This window comes from Babylonia areolata, chromosome 19 (genome assembly GCF_041734735.1).
Source record: "Babylonia areolata isolate BAREFJ2019XMU chromosome 19, ASM4173473v1, whole genome shotgun sequence".
In the NCBI taxonomy this organism is placed as follows: Eukaryota; Metazoa; Mollusca; class Gastropoda; order Neogastropoda; family Buccinidae; genus Babylonia; species Babylonia areolata.
Window position 1 is genome coordinate 680035 of NC_134894.1, and position 21477 is coordinate 701511.

Genomic DNA, 21477 nt, shown 5'->3' on the forward strand with positions numbered 1-21477 from the left:
ACACCACACCATACCACAACTCACTGCACCACACAGCACCACACCACATCACACCACAACTCACTGCACCACACCCCACCACACCACATCAAACCACATCACACCACACCACATCACACCACACCACATCACACCACACTACAACTCACTGCACCCACCCACCATATCACACCACACCACCACATCACCACACCATACATCACATCACATCACATTACATCACATCACACCACACCACACCACAACTCACTGCACCCCACCACACCATATCACACCACATCACATCACACCACATCACATCACATCACACCACGCCACGCCACATCACACCACATCACAGCACACCACACCACAACTCACTGCACCCCCACCATACCTCACCACATCACAGCACACCCCGCCCACCCCACCACACCACACCACACCACAGCACAGCACACCCCACCCCACCCCAGCACAGCACAGTACACCCCACACCACCCCACACCAGCACAGCACAACACACCCCACCCCAGCACAGCACACCACCCCACCCCACACCAGCACAGCACAGCACAGCACACCACCCCACCCCACCCCAGCACAGCACAGCACACCCCACCCCAGCACAACACAGCACAGCACAGCACATCCCACCCCACCCCAACCCAGCACAGCACAGCACACCCCGTCCCACCCCACCCCAGCACAGCACAGCACAGCACACCCGACCTCACCCCAGCACAGCACACCCCACCCCACCCCAGCACACCACACCCACCCCACAGGACAGAACAGCACAGCACCCCACCCCACCCCAGCACAGCACAGCACACCACCCCAGCACAGCACAGCACACCCCACCCCACCCCACCCCACCCCACCCCACCCGACCCCCACCCCACCCCAGCACAGCACAGCACACCCCACTCCACCCCATCACAGCACAGCACAGCACACCCCACCCCAGCACAGCACAGCACACCCCACTCCACCCCAGCACAGCACAGCACACCCCACTCCACCCCATCACAGAACAGCACACCACACCCCACCCCACCCCAGCACAGCACAGCACACTCCACCCCAGCACAGCACAGCAGAGCACACCCCACCCCAGCACAAAACAGCACACCCCACCCGACCCCACCCCACCTCACCCCAGCACAGCACAGCACACCCTACCCCCACCCCACCCCACCCCTGCACAGCACAGCACAGCACACCCCACCCCACCCCAGCTCAGCACAGCACAGCATACCACACCACACCCCACCACACCCCTGCACAGCACAGCACAGCACACCCCACCCCAGCACAGCACAGCACACCACACCCCACCCCACCCCTGCACACCCCACCCCACCCCACCCCAGCTCAGCACAGCACAGCACAGCACACCCCACCCCACCACAGCACAGCACAGCACACCCCACCCCACCCCTGCACAGCACACCCCACCCGACCCCACAGCACAGCACACCCCACTCCACCCCACCCCTGCACAGCACACCCCACCCCACCCCTGCACAGCACAGCACACCCCAGCACACCCCAGCACAGCACAGCACACCCCACCCCAACCCACCCCTGCACAGCACAGCACAGCACACCCCACCCCACCCCACCCCTGCACAGCACACCCCACCCCACCCCTGCACAGCACAGCACAGCACACCACACCCCACCCGACCCCAGCTCAGCACAGCACACCCCACCCCACCCCTGCACAGCACAGCACAGCACACCCTACCCCCCCACCCCAGCACAGCACAGCACAGCACAGCACACCCTACCCACCCACCCCACCCCTGCACAGCACAGCACACCCCACCCCACCCCACCCCAGCACAGCACACCCCACCCCACCCCAGCACAGCACAGCACACCCCACCCCAGCACAGCACAGCACAGCACACCACATCACATCATACCACACCACATCAAGCACACCACATCATACCACATCACACACCAGCACACCACACCACAGCACACCATATTACATCATACCACACCACACCACATCACAGCACTGCACATCATACCACATCACACCCCAGCACAGCACAGCACACCACCACACCACACCACACCACCACACCCCAGCCCACACCACACACCCCCCCCCCCCCACCATACCCCACCCCACGGGGAACGGAGTCAATGTCTGTAGTGTCAGCCACAGACTCCTGACCGTGTTCAGCCGGGGGTACGTTCCACTTCGACGGACTATATTCGCCTTGTGATCCACCCTTCCCGATACCATGGAGATGTGGGGGGGGGGGGGGGGGGAAGCGAGGGGGGCCAAGAGAGACAGAACTGTGTGTTTCTTTCATATTTTTCCGAACTGAGATGGAAGTGGAGAATTGTCATGGAGACAGCGATAACGGAACAGGAGTGCTGCTAATGGCTGCCGGTCTAAACACGCCCCCTTTAATCACGCGACAGGGCAGACAACTCTCACCTGACCCAGCAGATCAAAGGTTGCCTTGAGGCAGACGCTGCTCGACGTTTGCCGCTCCTCCTCTCAAAGCGAACTTCTGCTTTCTCTGGCTGCTGCATCTTCCACATCATGGGAGACACTAATCAGGTAATTTTCTGTCATAGTGTCATCATTTTGTTTGATTTTTAATCCAAAATTTCAGCAGTTTTCTTTCGTTTCTCCAAAAGCTGAAGGCAGTTCGAAGGGTAGGACCGGTCTTGTGTAGACCAAGACGAGCTGAAGCAACCAGTTCGAATTTTATTTGAGCACATGAACGAATGAAGTAGCGCGATGAGTGTTTTCTACAGGGAAATTATTGAACTAGATACTATGCTCATTGAATCAACAGAAATACAGACAGAAACACAGATCAAGGCGAGAACAACCCCTCGACCCTCCTTTTTTTTTTTTTTTTTTTTTCAAACCTGGGTGGGGCTGAACCAGAAAATCGCATCGTTCAGTTGGTAAGAACCCCAAAGAGAATAAAAAAAGGATTTTATGTTAATCATCCCCAACATTTTATTTGTTTTGTTCTATATCAGAGGTTTGAAACATGAGCATTTAGTTGATAATTTGTTCAATGAAAATTCATACTACACCAAGAGTTATTTCTTCAAATTAAAAAGTTTTTATATATATGTCAATAATTTCCAACATGAAGTAATCACTATAAAGGATTATTTTCAGAATGCACAGCTTGGCACTTTACAAAAATAATGTTAAAATACAGGCATCACATCCTTGTCCAGTTCTGTAAACTGTCTGTTCTCAAGCTCCCATTGTCTCAGATTCTCTTAAAAAAAGAAAAGAAAAAGCAATTAAAAAAAAAACCCACAAAAATGAGAAAAACAGGCTTAGCCATAAGTGTTAGTGTTATCCGCAAAACCAAAACGGATTGCACATGACTGTGATGATAGTTGATATTTAAATGGTAAAACCTGCTAGTCCCAGGTCAACTATAAATATACTTTGCGAGGCCTTCTCTTCCTGCCCCATTGTTTAGTATTGTATTATATTTCTCTTTGTCACAACATATTTCTCTATGAAATTTGGGCTGTTCTCCCCGGCATGTTACTACTGTATGAAATTTGGGCTGTTCTCCCTGGCATGTTACTGTTGTATGAAATTTGGGCTGTTCTCCCCGGCATGTTACTATGGTATTCTCTGGCATGTTACTGTTGTATGAAATTTGGGCTGTTCTCCCCGGCATGTTACTATGGTATTCTCTGGCATGTTACTACTGTATGAAATTTGGGCTGTTCTCCCCGGCATGTTACTATGGTATTCTCTGGCATGTTACTGTTGTATGAAATTTGGGCTGTTCTCCCCGGCATGTTACTATGGTATTCTCTGGCATGTTACTGTTGTATGAAATTTGGGCTGTTCTCCCCGGCATGTTACTATTGTATTCCCCGGCATGTTACTATTGTATTCCCCGGCATGTTACTGTTGTATGAAATTTGGGCTGTTCTCCCCGGCATGTTACTATTGTATTCCCCGGCATGTTACTATTGTATGAAATTTGGGCTGTTCTCCCCGGCATGTTACTATGGTATTCTCTGGCATGTTACTATTGTATTCCCCGGCATGTTACTGTTGTATGAAATTTGGGCTGTTCTCCCCGGCATGTTACTATTGTATTCCCCGGCATGTTACTGTTGTATGAAATTTGGGCTGTTCTCCCTGGCATGTTACTGTTGTATGAAATTTGGGCTGTTCTCCCCGGCATGTTACTATGGTATTCTCTGGCATGTTACTGTTGTATGAAATTTGGGCTGTTCTCCCCGGCATGTTACTATTGTATGAAATTTGGGCTGTTCTCCCCGGCATGTTACTATTGTATTCCCCGGCATGTTACTATTGTATTCCCCGGCATGTTACTATTGTATGAAATTTGGGCTGTTCTCCCCGGCATGTTACTATTGTATTCCCCGGCATGTTACTATTGTATTCCCCGGCATGTTACTATTGTATTCCCCGGCATGTTACTATTGTATTCCCCGGCATGTTACTATTGTATGAAATTTGGGCTGTTCTCCCCGGCATGTTACTATTGTATTCCCCGGCATGTTACTATTGTATTCCCCGGCATGTTACTATTGTATGAAATTTGGGCTGTTCTCCCTGGCATGTCACTACAATGAGAGCACCATCCTTTTTTTTTTTTTTTTTTTTTTCAATCTGCCTGAAAATGCACTTGTTTTTTCTTGTTTTTTTGTTGTTGTTTTTTGTCGAAGTTGATTTTGCCAGGGACAACCCATTTTTGCTGCCATGAATTCTTTTATGTGCGCTAAGTCAGTAAGGGTATGCTGTACATAGGACCTTAGTTTATCTTCTTATCCAAATGACAAGTGTCCAAACCGTCACTCACAGTATAGTGGAGAGGGAGAAAATACTGGAAAGACTCAAACAGTGCACTCAGATTCTCTTGCTTCCAAGGTGGACTAGACTACCACTCATTAAAGTGTCTGAATATAGGCTTATAGCCCACCACACCATAATTATATGCTTTTGTCATCTACAACAAACACTCAGGAGGTTCTCTGTTAAAAGCTGTTTTGAAGTGAAGTATGATGAACGCAGTGGATTCCTAAAGAGGACATGGGAAGAATTAGCCAGGGTGTTATTGAAAATCCAGTGGATTCCTAAAGAGGACATGGGAAGAATTAGCCAGGGTGTTATTGAAAATCCAGTGGATTCCTAAAGAGGAGTCAGTGCAGAACCCAGGTTTAAAAAAAAATTCCACTGTAAACAAATCTCTCTCTCTCTCTCTCTCTCTCTCTCTCTCTCTCTCTCTCACTCACACATACACACACATTGAACAAACTCACTCAAATTCTCATGCATACATCCATACACAGTACATTGGACAAATCCTAAAAGTTATGTCAGATTCCAAGCACAGACATGCAGCATACCATCTGTCATTGTGGGTCAAGTTTAAAACTAATAAAAGCATGCTAATTAAATGACCAGGCATCCTTTAGTTCTGCATTGAGCCATGATGGTACATATACATGATATAGACATCTTCTAAAAAAGGTAAAGGCAAATTTAGATTTATAAAGTATACCTATTCTTAATCTTGTCATGGTGGAATGTATATAGACAGCTACTTTTATAGTTGTTGTTTTTTAAATTTTTTATTTTATTTTATATTTTTCAGTGGTAATGGCAAATTCAGATTTGTAAAGTATTGTGTTCATGAAATCATGGTTCCTTCCAACCCACCACCCAATAAGTATCCTGATGACTCAGCTCTGGAAGATCTTTCGAATTCTGATGCTGTTTATTTCAAGCAAGTTAAAAAATTTCCTCCTGGTGTAAAGATAACTGTTTAGATCTTAATGTTCAGAAAACCAAAGAAATGTTAACTGATTTCAGAAAAAGTGCCTCTCCAGTTCCTGACCTGTTCATCAATGATACAAAGGTTGAAAGAGTGCATGAATATAAATACCTAGGAACTATTATTGATCATAAGCTAAATTTTACTCCTAATAAACTTATATTCACAAAAAATGCCAGTCTCGCATCTATTGTCTGCAGAAACTCAGAAACATCAGAGTTAATTCAAAAGTACTTCAAGGATTTTATAGATGCTTTATTGAATATGTGTCAACGTTCTCTTTTATATGATGGTCTAGCTGTGAAGAATAAGAATATACAGAACAAGACTGTGAATGCGTGCAGTAAGGTGGTGAGAGTGAGACAGGACAGCTTAAGCAAACTGTACAATGTCAGAGTTCGATAAAAAGCCAAATACATTTCAAATGACAGCAGCCATACACTGGCAAATTATTACCAACTCTTACCTTCAGGCAAACAGTTCTGTGTCCCAAAACAAACAGAACCAAATGCAGCTTTAAACCAACCTCAATTCAGCTGTTAAACAGCAATAATTGATTATCAGATCTGTGATAAAAAAATGTATGTCAGAATGTGTGTTTGTGGAATGTGGCATCTTAGATCAAAATATTGTTGAACTGCACTGTTATTATAATCTTTTTATGTCTTATGTCTACTTTTAGTATGCTATTTCATGCCTATTTTATTCATATCCTTTAATTGATTTTGTGTTGCACATGTATGGCTGTGATGATGTATGTATGATTTACTCTAAGTTACCTTTTAAAGGTTTCTGTTGTGTTGTTGTTATTTACTGTGATTATTTATTGTACGCATTGGTTGCCATCTGAACATTTTGTCTTTTGTGTATACATGTTGAATGACTGTGATTTCCGTGTATTGTTTGTGCTTTACACCACAAATGAATTTCTCTTGTTGAGATAATAAAGTATTCTGTAATCTGTAATCACCCATGTCACCCCTCAGCCATTTAAAACAAAAAATCTGTTTTATTTGTATATTTCAAGAAAATAAGTTTATCTCTTCTATATTATTATTACTCTAACTTTTTTTAAATTTTATTATCACTCTCACTTTTGTTGTTGTCACTCTCACTTTTTTTGTAATCACTTTCAGTTGTCACATCATTTATTATTTTAGAAATAGATGAATCACCATGAAACTTGACTTTATCTGACCACTTGTACAAGAAAGATGTACTTTATCTGACCACTGAAATTGGCAGACTGCTGCTGAATTAGAGTCATACTGTGGGCATAGAGTATGCCTGAAACTCCATCAATCCACTGCCAGTGTGGTCTTCCTCTGGCTGTGAAGCCTGAGTGCTTGGTGATAGCTGACACAGTTTGCCTTCAGGATTCTGTTCTTTGTTTCTCTCTCCAGCTTCCCATCCTCAGCAAAGATGCTCCCTAGGTATTTGAACTGTGGTATGTTTGAGCTGCTATCCATTGATTGTGATATCCAGCTTTTCAGGAGTGCACCCTACTGACATGACCTCACCAAAGACAGCATCTGTGCATCCTAGTTTCCTGAAGCCAAACTGAGCTTCACTCACAAGGGGATCCACTGGGGCGCTGCTCCAGGATCTTGGTGAAGATCTTGCCAGTGTGACTGACAAGGGAGATGCCTCTGAATGTACTGCAGTCTTTCTTGCTCCCCTTTTTCTTCATATGGGCACCACAACCACTCTCTGGCAGTGTCAGGGACACATCTTTCATCACATGTCTTCTGGAACCTGGTGGTGAGCCATCTGATGCCAGTCTCACCACATGCGGTGATGACCTCTAATTCATCCCACTCCCTTGGCCTTGTTCTTTGGGCCGGACTTGATTGCTCTCCTCACCAGGGATCGCGCTAGACTTTTTCAAAACGCGTGCAGCTTACGCAAAGTCGGCAAAAAAACGCGTAAGTTAGTCGGAATTGCGTCAGACCTATGACACTAAATCAAAGGTTTACTCACCTATTTTCGCCGCTCACGTCGGCGCTGAAATTCACCGCAACCCCTGACAATCAGTTCGTTGCACTGGCTCAATGCTGGACCTTCCATTGCAATGCGCAACAGCGTGTCCACATGCGCATCTGTCAGTCTTGATCGGTCAGCAGTTTTGATCATATTTTGCCGGCTGAAACCTCTCTCACAAGGAACAGAGCTGACCGGGACTGTCAATGCAATGTTCGCCAGCACAGCAAAATCAGGATATGTTGTGTCATAATCTGTGATGACATTTGACCATGTTTCTCCTCTCCTTCAGTCTCTCCACTGGTTGCCTGTTTCTGATCGAATAGACTATAAGCTATCCACTCTGACCTTTTCTGCAGTCAACGGATCTGGCCCCAAGTATCTTTCTGAACTCATCCATATCTATACCCCGTCTCGCCAGCTCCGTTCTTCCTCTGATACTCAACTTCTCAGGATACCTCACGTCAGAAGTAAGACCTATGGACACAGATCATTTTCTTTTCAATCGCCAAAGACGTGGAACAAGCTCCCTGATAATCTCCGTCATTCTGATTCCCTCGCATCTTTTAAATCTCGTCTCAAAACTCACCTTTTCCCTCAGCAATAAGTTCAATTGTGGCAGGTCCACAACTACATGCATGTATATGAATGTGTATTGTGTGTGCGTGTGTTTATGTAAGTTTGTGCCTGCCTATGTGTGCGTATGTGTTAGGGTAGCTGTTAGATACACATGTATGTTAAAATGTATGCATGCAGTGTGTGTGTGTGTGCGTGCGTGCGTGCGCGCGCGTGTGTGTGTGTGTGTGTGGTCACATTTTGGTGTGTGTATGTAACATAGATATAATGTTTTATGTTATCAAAAGCGTTTTTGTAAAGCACCTAGAGCAGATTTCTGGATAGTGTGCTATATAAGTATCCATTATTAGTATTATTATTATTATGACGACTTTGCAGGCTTTCTCGAAACTGGTCATGCCCTGTAATGACGCCACTCTGTTCCAAAACTCGTCAGCTAAGCAGTGTTGTGTGCGCGCGTACTCTGTTAATTGGCTGTAGCTGTTAAGAGTCACGTAGGCATCTCGCAGTGCTCCGCATGCACAGACACTTTGTCTTGTACCGTCTGATTCAGTATCGCAAACCTAGCTGCCAAGTCAGTCCTAAAGTTGCATTGATAAGGCTTGGAGTAAAAGTTGTTTTGCGAAAGTGTTACGCATGAGCGCTGTGAAAATGCGTCAGCGAAAATCAAAATGCGTCAAATACGCGAAAAACATGCGTTAACGCGATCCCTGCCTCACTTACTCCCAGGATGCCGAGTTCTGTGTGCCCTGGGTATTTGGGGTTGAACTGGGAGTGGATGCTGTTCTTGCTGGTGGGGTTGACGTGCTCTCTGAAGTAGTCTTCCCATCTGTGTCATCCTGTTAGAGAGGATTACCATCTGGATCATTTATCACAGGGGTGGGGTTGAAAGGTTTGTCCTTTTCCATTTCCTGGTGGATTTTTGTTTCGATCACTATGTTTTTTTATTCATTTGTCTTGAGCAGTTGACATGCACAGCCGACCTGCTAATCCTGTGGCACTTGACGGAGCTCATCAGTCAGACATTGAGGGTGGCCCAGGAGGAGTGGTTGAAGGGAAGGCCCAGGCCATTTCCATCCCAGCAGTGCCTTCCTTTATCACTTCCATCTTAACAATGCCTTACTTTATCACTTCCATCCCAGCAATGCCTTCCTTTATCACTTCCATCCTAGCAATGCCTTACTTTATCACTTCCAACCTTCCTTTATTACTTCCATCCCAGCAATGCCTTCCTTTATCACTTCCATCTTAACAATGCCTTACTTTATCACTTCCATCCCAGCAATGCCTTCCTTTATCACTTCCATCCTAGCAATGCCTTACTTTATCACTTCCAACCTTCCTTTATTACTTCCATCCCAGCAATGCCTTCCTTTATCACTTCCATCCTAACAATGCCTTACGTTATCACTTCCATCCCAGCAATGCCTTACTTTATCACTTCCATCCCAGCAATGCCTTACTTTATCACTTCCATCCTAACAATGCCTTCCTTTATCACTTCCATCCCAGCAATGTCTTACTTTATCACTTCCATCCCAGCAATGCCTTACGTTATCACTTCCATCCCAGCAATGCCTTACTTTATCACTTCCATCCCAGCAATGCCTTACGTTATCACTTCCATCCCAGCAATGTCTTACTTTATCACTTCCATCCCAGCAATGCCTTACTTTATCACTTCCATCCCAGCAATGCCTTACTTTATCACTTCCATCCTAACAATGCCTTACTTTGTTATCACTTCCATCCCAGCAATGTCTTACTTTATCACTTCCATCCTAGCAGTGCCTTCCTTTATCACTTCCATCCTAGCAGTGCCTTACTTTATCACTTCCATCCCAGCAATGTCTTACTTTATCACTTCCATCCTAGCAGTGCCTTCCTTTATCACTTCCATCCTAGCAATGCCTTACTTTATCACTTCCATCCTAGCAATGCCTTACTTTATCACTTCCATCCTAGCAGTGCCTTACTTTATCACTTCCATCCAAGCAATGTCTTACTTTATCACTTCCATCCTAGCAGTGCCTTCCTTTATCACTTCCATCCTAGCAATGCCTTACTTTATCACTTCCATCCTAGCAGTGCCTTCCTTTATCACTTCCATCCCAGCAGTGCCTTACTTTATCACTTCCATCCCAGCAGTGCCTTACTTTATCACTTCCATCCCAGCAGTGCCTTACTTTATCACTTCCATCCTAGCAGTGCCTTCCTTTATCACTTCCATCCCAGCAGTGCCTTACGTTATCACTTCCATCCTAGCAATGCCTTACTTTATCACTTCCATCCCAGCAGTGCCTTACTTTATCACTTCCATCCCAGCAGTGCCTTACTTTATCACTTCCATCCCAGCAGTGCCTTCCTTTATCACTTCCATCCTAGCAGTGCCTTCCTTTATCACTTCCATCCCAGCAGTGCCTTTATCACTTCCATCCTAGCCATGCCTTACTTTATCATTTCCATCCTGACAATCACCTCCCACAGCCAGGACAAGGGGGTGCACTTTTCACCATGAAGACATTCACAGAAGACTGATGTCAGAGTTTATTTCATTTGCAGTTTAAGATTTGTCTTGTATAAGTTATCAACATTATGTCTGTTTTTTGTTTGTTTTTTGGGGTCAGAACTTCGAAAAATCTGCTGAAGAAGCCAAGAATTTGCCCAAGAAACCAACAGATGAAGAAATGCTGACGCTGTATGGTCTGTTCAAACAGGCCACAGTGGGAGACTGCAACACAGGTATCTGTCACTCCTCTTTATTCCTCCCTCTGTTTGCCTGTCTACTTCACTTCTTTCCTCTCCACTCCTCTTCACTCTGTTCCTGTCCATTCCTCTTCACATCATATCACTCCATTCCTCTTCACATCACATCACTCCATTCCTCTTCACATCACTCCATTCCTCTTCACTTCACATCACTCCATCTTTACATCACTCCATTCCTCTTCACATCACATCACTCCATTCATCTTTACATCACTCCATTCCTCTTCACTTCACATCACTCCATTCCTCTTTACATCACTCCATTCCTCTTTACATCACATCACTCCATTCATCTTCACTTCACATCACTCCATTCCTCTTCTACTGTTGGAATGATATTTATGCTGAACATTTCTCTTTGTCTATGAAGGCACAGGAAGTACAAGTAAAGTTCAAAGTAGCAGAAGATCTTATTCATGTTGATGTCAATAGAGCTTTAGATATGTTTAATCAGACTATTAAAGAACAAGCAGAACATATGAAAAAACGGGTATTTTGTAACAAACAAATAGCAGAAACTAAATGGTTTGATCATGAATGTAAAATAGAGAAATGCAGGGTACGTAGATTATTGAGGAAATATAGAAAAACATTAGATAAAGACGGCCGTGTTTTGTTTTGTATTGCTAGACGTGAATATAAAAACTTAAATAAGAGAAAAAAGAAAGGATATAATAACTCATTAGTAAATGATCTTCTGCATTCTGTTAAAAGTCAAAAGGAATTTTGGGACACAGTACACAAGCTAACAAAAAAGAAAGTACAACCTGTAAGTGATATTTCTACCCAAGAGTGGTTCCAACATTTTAAAGATGTGTTTGAAAATGACTATGATGAGGAGGAAGTAGCTGCAGACATGTGTGTAGATAATGACAATGATAACTTTACACAAGATAGGCTTATATCTCAAGAAGAAGTACTGCTTGCAATTAGAAAATTGAAAAATGGCAAATCTGCTGGTCCAGATGGACTGATTGGTGAATTTTTTAAACATTCAGGAGAAGTGACTGTTGATTTTCTGGTGAAAATGTTTAATTTTTTGTTTGATAGTGGTATTTATCCAAACAATTGGACAGAATCTATAATCCTGCCATTATTTAAGAAAGGTGACATTAATAATGTAAATAATTATAGAGGCATTTCTTTATGTGATGTAAGTAGCAAATTATACAGTTCCATCATTAATAACAGGTTGCAAGAATGGATAACTCAGAATGATATAATTGGAGAATATCAAGCAGGATTTAAAAAAGGCTATTCAACAATTGACCATATATTTACTTTAATGGCAGCAGTACAGAAACAGTTTGCAAATAACAGAAAATTATATGTTGCTTTTGTGGATTTTGAAAAAGCTTTTGATTCTGTCTCTAGAAAACTTTTATGGCCTGTGTTGTTGAAAAATGGTATTAGTGGAAAGTTGTGTCGTGTGAAAAGTATGTATGAAGAAGTGGAAGCAAGAGTGAGATCAGGGGCAAAACTATCGGAGTGTGTGAACTGTATTCGTAGAGTTAAACAAGGGGATGTTTGTAGCCCTGTTTTGTTTTCACTTTTTATCAATGAACTTGCTTTAAAAATTATGCAGAATGGTCAGCACAGCGTTACTTTTGATTTGATTGAATTGTTTGTTTTACTGTTTGCTGACGATATGATTTTGTTATCTGTAACAACAGTTGGTTTACAGCGACGATTGAACAGTTTATATACTGCTGCCAGTAATTTGCACTTAAAAGTAAACATGGACAAAACGAGTATTGTTGTTTTTCGCAAGGGAGGGTATTTGGCAAGAAATGAAAGATGGTCGTATGGTAATGAAAGAATTGATGTTATCAATGCATATAAGTATCTTGGAATTTATTTTTCAACTAGACTCAGTTTCAATTTCGCATGTCAGGATATAGCTAACAAAGCAAAGAAAGCAGTTATTGTAATACTCCATATTTTGTATAAAATAGATTGCAGCTCATTTAGTGTATTTGGTAGGTTGTTTGATTCTCAAGTTCAGCCAATATTGCAGTATGGAGCAGAAATTTGGGGACAGGAAAATAATGTAGCAACAGAAAAAACGCATTTATTTGCAATGAAACGGGTTTCTCAATGTAGACAGTCGAACTCCAAATGATCTTGTTTATGGTGAGCTGGGGAGATATCCGATTTATTTGAATTCATATATTAAATGTATCAAATATTGGCTGAAATTAACTAGAATGGATGAAGACAAATTTCCATTTAAAGCTTATAATATGTTATATTCTTTAGATAATAATGGCAAAAAGACGTGGGCAACGAGTGTTAGACAGTGTTTGAATTCTTATGGTTTTGCATTTGTGTGGGACAATCAGGGGGTTGAAAATATTGCCGGTTTTTTAAAGTGCTTTAGGCAACGAATTATTGATTGCAGGTGGCAAGACTGGCATGATCATATACAAAACAGTGATAGATTTGCACAGTATAAACTCTTCAAGACATTGCATGGCATAGAACCATACATTGAGTTGGTATTGAACAGATTTATAAAATGTGCATTGACAAAATTTAGATTTGGTGTTTCTGATATTGCTACTCATTGTTTTAGATATGGAAATTTAAGGGAATCGGTGTCTACTTGTCGTTTTTGTAATCTGGATAAGGAAGACGAGCTACATTTTGTGTTATGTTGCCCTGCCTTGAGTGACCTCAGACAAAAACTAATCCAACCAAAATATATAAAGATCCATCTAACTTTAGATTTAATTTGCTCATGTCGTCAAGACATGAGTCTACTCTGTGTAACTTGGCCATTTATATATATGAGGCATTGAAGAGATTGAGAATAGTTGCGACGTGAATGTTGTTGAACATCTGTGTTAGATATTTTTTGGTTGGTTTGTGTTGAAGATGCATAGTGTGTCATGTAAAATCTTATTTATCTTTCTTTAATGTCGCCCCCTTCAGTAAGGGTCTTTGGCCTTTATCTGAATAAAAAATCGTTATCGTTATCCATTCCTCTTCACATCACATCACTCCATTCCTCTTCACTTCACATCACTCCACTCCTCTTCACATCACATCACTCCATTCCTCTTTACATCACTCCACTCCTCTTCACATCACTCCATTCCTCTTCACATCACATCACATCACTCCATTCCTCTTCACATCACTCCATTCCTCTTCACTTCACATCACTCCATTCCTCTTCACTTCACATCACTCCATTCCATTCCTCTTCACATCACTCCATTCCATTCCTCTTCACATCACTCCATTCCTCATCACATCACATCACTCCATTCCTCATCACATCACATCACTCCATTCCTCTTCACATCACTCCATTCCTCTTCACATCACATCACATCACTCCATTCCTCTTCACTTCACATCACTCCATTCCTCTTCACTTCACATCACTCCATTCCATTCCTCTTCACATCACATCACTCCATTCCTCTTCACATCACTCCATTCCTCTGCACTCCTTGTCACTCCATTCCTCTTCACATCACTCCATTCCTCTGCACTTCACATCACTCCATTCCTCTTCACATCACTCCATTCCTCTGCACTCCTTGTCACTCCATTCCTCTTCACATCACTCCATTCCTCTGCACTTCTTGTCACTCCATTCCTCTTTACATCACTCCATTCCTCTTCACTTCACATTACTCCATTCCTCTTCACTCCTTGTCACTCCATTCCTCTGCACTCCTTGTCAATCCATTCCTCTTTACTTCACATCGCTCCATTCCTCTTCACATCACATCACTCCATTCCATTCCTCTTCACATCATATCACTCCATTCCTCTTCACATCACTCCATTCCTCTGCACTCCTTGTCACTCCATTCCTCTTCACTTCACATCGCTCCATTCCATTCCTCTTCACATCACATCACTCCATTCCTCTTCACATCACATCACTCCATTCCATTCCTCTTCACATCACATCACTCCATTCCTCTTCACATCACTCCATTCCTCTGCACTCCTTGTCACTCCATTCCTCTTCACATCACTCCATTCCATTCCTCTTCACATCACATCACTCCATTCCTCTTCACATCACTCCATTCCTCTGCACTCCTTGTCACTCCATTCCTCTTCACATCACATCACTCCATTCATCTTAACATCACTCCATTCCTCTGCACTCCTTGTCACTCCATTCCTCTTCACTTCACATCGCTCCATTCCTCTTCACATCACATCACTCCATTCCTCTTCACATTACATCACTCCATTCCTCTTCACTCCTTGTCACTCCATTCCTCTTCACTCCTTGTCACTCCATTCCTCTTCACTTCACATCGCTCCATTCCTCTTCACATCACATCACTCCATTCCTCTTCACATTACATCACTCCATTCCTCTTCACATCACATCACTCCATTCCTCTTCACTCCTTGTCACTCCATTCCTCTTCACATCACATCACTCCATTCCTCTTCACATCACATCACTCCATTCCTCTTCACTCCTTGTCACTCCATTCCTCTTCACTTCACTTTACTCTTCTCTGGTCCTCTCCACTTCAGGTCACTTCATTTGCCTTCCATTTTCTTCATGACAAAGACAGTGACTGCTGTGTGTGCCACTTTTTGCAGCCAGACCAGGCATGTTGGATCTTAAAGACAGTGACTGCTGTGTGTTCCACTTTTTGCAGTCAGACCAGGCATGTTGGATCTTAAAGACAGTGACTGCTGTGTGTTCCACTTTTTGCAGTCAGACCAGGCATGTTGGATCTTAAAGACAATGACTGCTGTGTGTTCCACTTTTTGCAGTCAGACCAGGCATGTTGGATCTTAAAGACAGTGACTGCTATGTGTTCCACTTTTTGCAGCCAGACCAGGCATGTTGGATCTTAAAGACAGTGACTGCTGTGTGTTCCACTTTTTGCAGTCAGACCAGGCATGTTGGATCTTAAAGACAATGACTGCTGTGTGTTCCACTTTTTGCAGTCAGACCAGGCATGTTGGATCTTAAAGACAATGACTGCTATGTGTGCCACTTTTTGCAGTCAGACCAGGCATGTTGGATCTTAAAGACAATGACTGACTGCTATGTGTTCCACTTTTTGCAGTCAGACCAGGCATGTTGGATCTTAAAGACAATGACTGACTGCTATGTGTTCCACTTTTTGCAGTCAGACCAGGCATGTTGGATCTTAAAGACAGTGACTGACTGCTATGTGTGCCACTTTTTGCAGTCAGACCAGGCATGTTGGATCTCAAAGACAGTGACTGCTATGTGTTCCACTTTTTGCAGTCAGACCAGGCATGTTGGATCTTAAAGACAGTGACTGACTGCTATGTGTGCCACTTTTTGCAGTCAGACCAGGCATGTTGGATCTTAAAGACAGTGACTGCTGTGTGTTCCACTTTTTGCAGTCAGACCAGGCATGTTGGATCTTAAAGACAATGACTGCTATGTGTTCCACTTTTTGCAGTCAGACCAGGCATGTTGGATCTTAAAGACAATGACTGCTGTGTGTGCCACTTTTTGCAGCCAGACCAGGCATGTTGGATCTCAAAGGCAAAGCCAAGTGGGATGCCTGGGACAAAAGAAAGGGTAGGTCACTCTGCCACTTAGTCTTTCTCCATTCCTCCCCTCCTCTCTCATGTCATCAGTGTGTGTCAGGATGACAGTGGTGATGACACGTCTTCTGATGTCAGGATGACAGTGATGATTATCTTTTATGATGACATGTTGTCAGTGTGTGTCAGGATGACTGATGATCTTTTGATCATGACATGTTGTCAGGATGACCGTGATGATGATCTGTGATGACATGTTGTCAGTATGTGTTCGCATGATGGTCTATGATGACATGTTGTTAATGTGACAGTGATGATCATCTATGATGATAACATGTTGTCAGTGTGTGTCAGGAAGAAGGTGATTATGATATGTGATGACATGTTGTTAGTGTGATAGTGATAATGAACTATGATGACATGTTGTCAGTGTGTGTCTTGATGACGGTGGTGATGATAATCTGTGATGACATGTTGTCAGTGTGTGTCAGAATGACAGTGAAGATGACATGTTGTCAATGTGTGTCAGGATGACAGTGATGATAATTGATGATGACATGTTGTCAGTGTGTGTCAGGGTGACAGTGATGATGACATGTTGTCAGTGTGTGTCAGGGTGACAGTGATGATGATCTGTGATGACATGTTGTCAGTGTGTGTCAGGATGACAGTGGTGAAATGTCATTAGTGTGTGTCAGGGTGACAGTGATGACATGTCAGTGACAGTGATGTGACTGTGCCCAGGAATGTCTCAAGATGATGCCAAGACACAGTACATCAAGGAAGTGGAACAGCTGAAGACCAAGTACAGTTAAACTGTCTTGACCAGTCTCCAGATTCCATGGTCAGTGTGTGTGTGTGTGTAGTATTGGAACATTGTGTTGTGGTCAGTTGTTTGAAACAGTCCTAGACACAGGGATGTCAGGGTGTGAGAAATGTCATATGATAATCAGCATGTGTTTGAAATAGTTCAGAGTTTAATTTGGAGCCCAGTTGGCTCTTTGTTGTGATTTTACTGGTTGACAAGTTAGTTTATTTTATTTCGTTTATATTCTTCTTCCTTTTTTTTAAAAATGTTAATTGAGGAGCAAGGAACGGGGAAAGTAGTGATGATTTCAGGCATGGGTGGGGTGGGGGAGAAAATGGATTTTCATCTAAACTCACAAATGTGGATAGACGCTAAGCAAAAGAACGAACACACTTGAAACAAGAAAAACAGTTCATTTTGCGATTGTTTATTGGTAACACCTTTTGAAAAGCCCTGGATGTATTGGTAACACCTTTTGAAAAGCCCTGGATGTATTGGTAACACCTTTTGAAAAGCCCTGGATGTATTGGTAACACCTTTTGAAAAGCCCTGGATGCCTTTCCTGAGATTTGTGCAGATACGGAGAGAAGACAACAACTGGGGTTGGGGAGTATGAAATTTGAATGTGATGACGTCGACAATGGCCGTTGCATCTCAAGATGAAATGTGCGCGCACACACACACACAAAATCATTACACACTCGCAGGCATGGGTGCATACACACACATACAAACGCACATGCGTGATCACCATCACCATCTCTGTCTCAACCCTGGGGCTGCTAACGTCACTTTGTAGCAGTTGTGACAAAAACTTTATACTAATTATAGGAATTGATTTTGAGTCTGTTTCTGAAATTACGTCAGCATGGATGCAGCAGTACCTTTCATTGGTGCAGTTTAGTGTACGTTCTTTAGATCTGGAAATTATAGCCGGTGCCAAAGATTCATTTGCATCACTTCCATGAAATAATTACTGATGTTAAAAGCACCGCTGTCTCTCATTTGGACATCAGTTCACAGGCATGTCTAATACTATGATAATCTGTAGTTTCTACCATTCAAGACCCCAGACAACGGCACTAAGGTTGAGTAAAGAAAAACTATGATTTTACTGACCGTGAGACCTAATACACACACACACACACACACACACACAGAGCAAATGCCAAGAAGCACCGCACATATTCGTCACTGAAGATAAACTTTGGTGGCATTTGACGTCAGAACGTTTTTTGGCGTATTTTGGTGATTACGTCAGTGGATAATGCGGCTGCATTTCATAGCTGCAGTTAGTATACATTGTTTAGATTAGGGTGTGTCCAGGTGACAGTGACAGCAGTGTTGTGTGTGTGTGTCCAGGTGACAATGACAGCAGTGTTGTGTGTGTCCAGGTGACAATGACAGCAGTGTTGTGTGTGTGTCCAGGTGACAATGACAGCAGTGTTGTGTGTGTGTCCAGGTGGCAATGACAGCAGTGTTGTGTGTGTGTCCAGGTGACAATGACAGCAGTGTTGTGTGTGTGTCCAGGTGACAGCGACAGCAGTGTTGTGTGTGTGTCCAGGTGACAATGACAGCAGTGTTGTGTGTGTCCAGGTGACAGCGACAGCAGTGTTGTGTGTGTCCAAGTGACAGTGACAGCAGTGTTCTGTGTGTCCAGGTGACAATGACAGCAGTGTTGTGTGTGTGTCCAGGTGACAGCGACAGCAGTGTTCTGTGTGTCCAGGTGACAATGACAGCAGTGTTGTGTGTGTGTCCAGGTGACAGCGACAGCAGTGTTGTGTGTGTGTCCAGGTGACAATGACAGCAGTGTTGTGTGTGTGTCCAGGTGACAATGACAGCAGTGTTGTGTGTGTCCAGGTGACAATGACAGCAGTGTTGTGTGTGTGTCCAGGTGACAGCGACAGCAGTGTTGTGTGTGTCCAAGTGACAGTGACAGCAGTGTTCTGTGTGTCCAGGTGACAATGACAGCAGTGTTGTGTGTGTGTCCAGGTGACAGCGACAGCAGTGTTGTGTGTGTGTCCAGGTGACAATGACAGCAGTGTTGTGTGTGTGTCCAGGTGACAATGACAGCAGTGTTGTGTATGTCCAGGTGACAGCGACAGCAGTGTTGTGTGTGTGTCCAGGTGACAATGACAGCAGTGTTGTGTGTGTCCAGGTGACAGCGACAGCAGTGTTGTGTGTGTCCAGGTGACAGCAACAGCAGTGTTGTGTGTGTGTCCAGGTGACAATGACAGCAGTGTTGTGTGTGTGTGTCCAGGTGACAATGACAGCAGTGTTGTGTGTGTGTGTCCAGGTGACAATGACAGCAGTGTTGTGTGTGTCCAGGTGACAATGACAGCAGTGTTGTGTGTGTGTCCAGGTGACAGCGACAGCAGTGTTGTGTGTGTGTCCAGGTGACAATGACAGCAGTGTTGTGTGTGTCCAGGTGACAATGACAGCAGTGTTGTGTGTGTGTCCAGGTGACAGCGACAGCAGTGTTGTGTGTGTGTCCAGGTGACAATGACAGCAGTGTTGTGTGTGTGTCCAGGTGACAATGACAGCAGTGTTGTGTGTGTGTCCAGGTGACAGCGACAGCAGTGTTGTGTGTGTGTCCAGGTGACAATGACAGCAGTGTTGTGTGTGTGTCCAGGTGACAGCGACAGCAGTGTTGTGTGTGTGTGTCCAGGTGACAATGACAGCAGTGTTGTGTGTGTGTCCAGGTGACAATGACAGCAGTGTTGTGTGTGTGTCCAGGTGACAGCGACAGCAGTGTTGTGTGTGTGTCCAGGTGACAATGACAGCAGTGTTGTGTGTGTGTCCAGGTGACAGCGACAGCAGTGTTGTGTGTGTGTCCAGGTGACAATGACAGCAGTGTTGTGTGTGTGTCCAGGTGACAATGACAGCAGTGTTGTGTGTGTGTCCAGGTGACAGCGACAGCAGTGTTGTGTGTGTGTCCAGGTGACAATGACAGCAGTGTTGTGTGTGCGTCCAGGTGACAGCGACAGCAGTGTTGTGTGTGTCCAGGTAAATATATATTTCATGCTGTGTGTGTCCAGGTAAATATATATTTCATGCTGTGTGTTCAGGTGGGCTGAGGAAGAGAGGAGCTGTGATGTTGGGTTGTCATGGTGATGACCGATGCAGAAAGGTTGTCGGTGACCCCTACAGGACTGAGGAACATGTGGGACCCACCTCCTCCTCCTCTTCCCCTGCCTCCATTTCTTCTTCCCCTGCACATTTCTGGGCTGGGTTCCACTGGGTGGGTGGAGGGGAAGATGTCATTTGTTTGTCTTTGTTTTAATGGGTTGGGGGGGGTGGGGGCTGTCATTTGTCTTTGTTTTAATGGATTGGAGGTAAGGGGTGGGGTGGGGGGGTCATTTATTTTAATGGATTGGAGGTAAGGGGAGGGGGGGTCATTTGTTTGTCTTTGTTTTAATGGATTGGAAGTAAGGTGGTGTGTGGGAGTGTCATTTGTTTTAATGGGTTGGAGGTAATGGGGGGGGGGGGGGGTCATTTGTTTGTCTTGGAAACACAGTAAACAACAGGTTTACATCCTTGAGACATGTAATTGCATGAATGAAAAAGGAACGAAAAAAATTATAAATGGAAAAAAAAAGGGTTCAAACCTGGGGTAGAAGATATGTAATGGTGCAGGAAATGAGAAACAGTGGAGAATAAACATTACTATTCATACATCGTGGCTGTGATTTCTTCAAACAGCCACAAGCAATGTGCAGAGTTGTACACTCACATACGCATGGACTCAAATGTGCCTGACAATTGTTGACATCAGCTAGGAAAAAGAAAACAAAACAAAATGTATTTGCCTGCCATGACATGAGACTGGAGAGCAGAGATGTCATTTACAATAGAGTTCATTTCATGGAATGTAATTGTCATGTCACTACCTTAACGTTACATTTCATGGAATGTAATTGTCATGTCACTACCTACCTTAACGTTACATTTCATGGAATGTAATTGTCATGTCACTACCTTAACGTTACATTTCATGGAATGTAATTGTCATGTCAC

The 21477-nt window shown here is 44.0% G+C and overlaps 1 protein-coding gene across 3 annotated transcripts; it reads left to right on the forward strand.

Annotated features, from left to right (window-relative positions):
- The first annotated feature begins 2413 nt into the window (after positions 1 to 2413).
- Positions 2414 to 21437, forward strand: LOC143293351 (acyl-CoA-binding protein-like). 3 transcript variants are annotated; one of them, XM_076604156.1, is made up of 5 exons: positions 2414 to 2572; positions 10994 to 11108; positions 16624 to 16686; positions 17397 to 17496; positions 20529 to 21437. In XM_076604156.1, exons 1-4 carry the CDS (start codon positions 2555 to 2557, stop codon positions 17465 to 17467), a joined length of 267 nt encoding a protein of 88 aa, XP_076460271.1. In that variant the 5' UTR covers positions 2414 to 2554; the 3' UTR covers positions 17468 to 17496; positions 20529 to 21437. The 3 variants fall into 3 exon arrangements, with proteins under 3 accessions (XP_076460271.1, XP_076460270.1, XP_076460269.1); XM_076604155.1 differs by lacking the exons at positions 16624 to 16686; positions 17397 to 17496; positions 20529 to 21437 and adding an exon at positions 15782 to 16036; XM_076604154.1 differs by lacking the exons at positions 16624 to 16686; positions 17397 to 17496; positions 20529 to 21437 and adding an exon at positions 15723 to 15880.
- Positions 21438 to 21477: the final 40 nt, after the last annotated feature.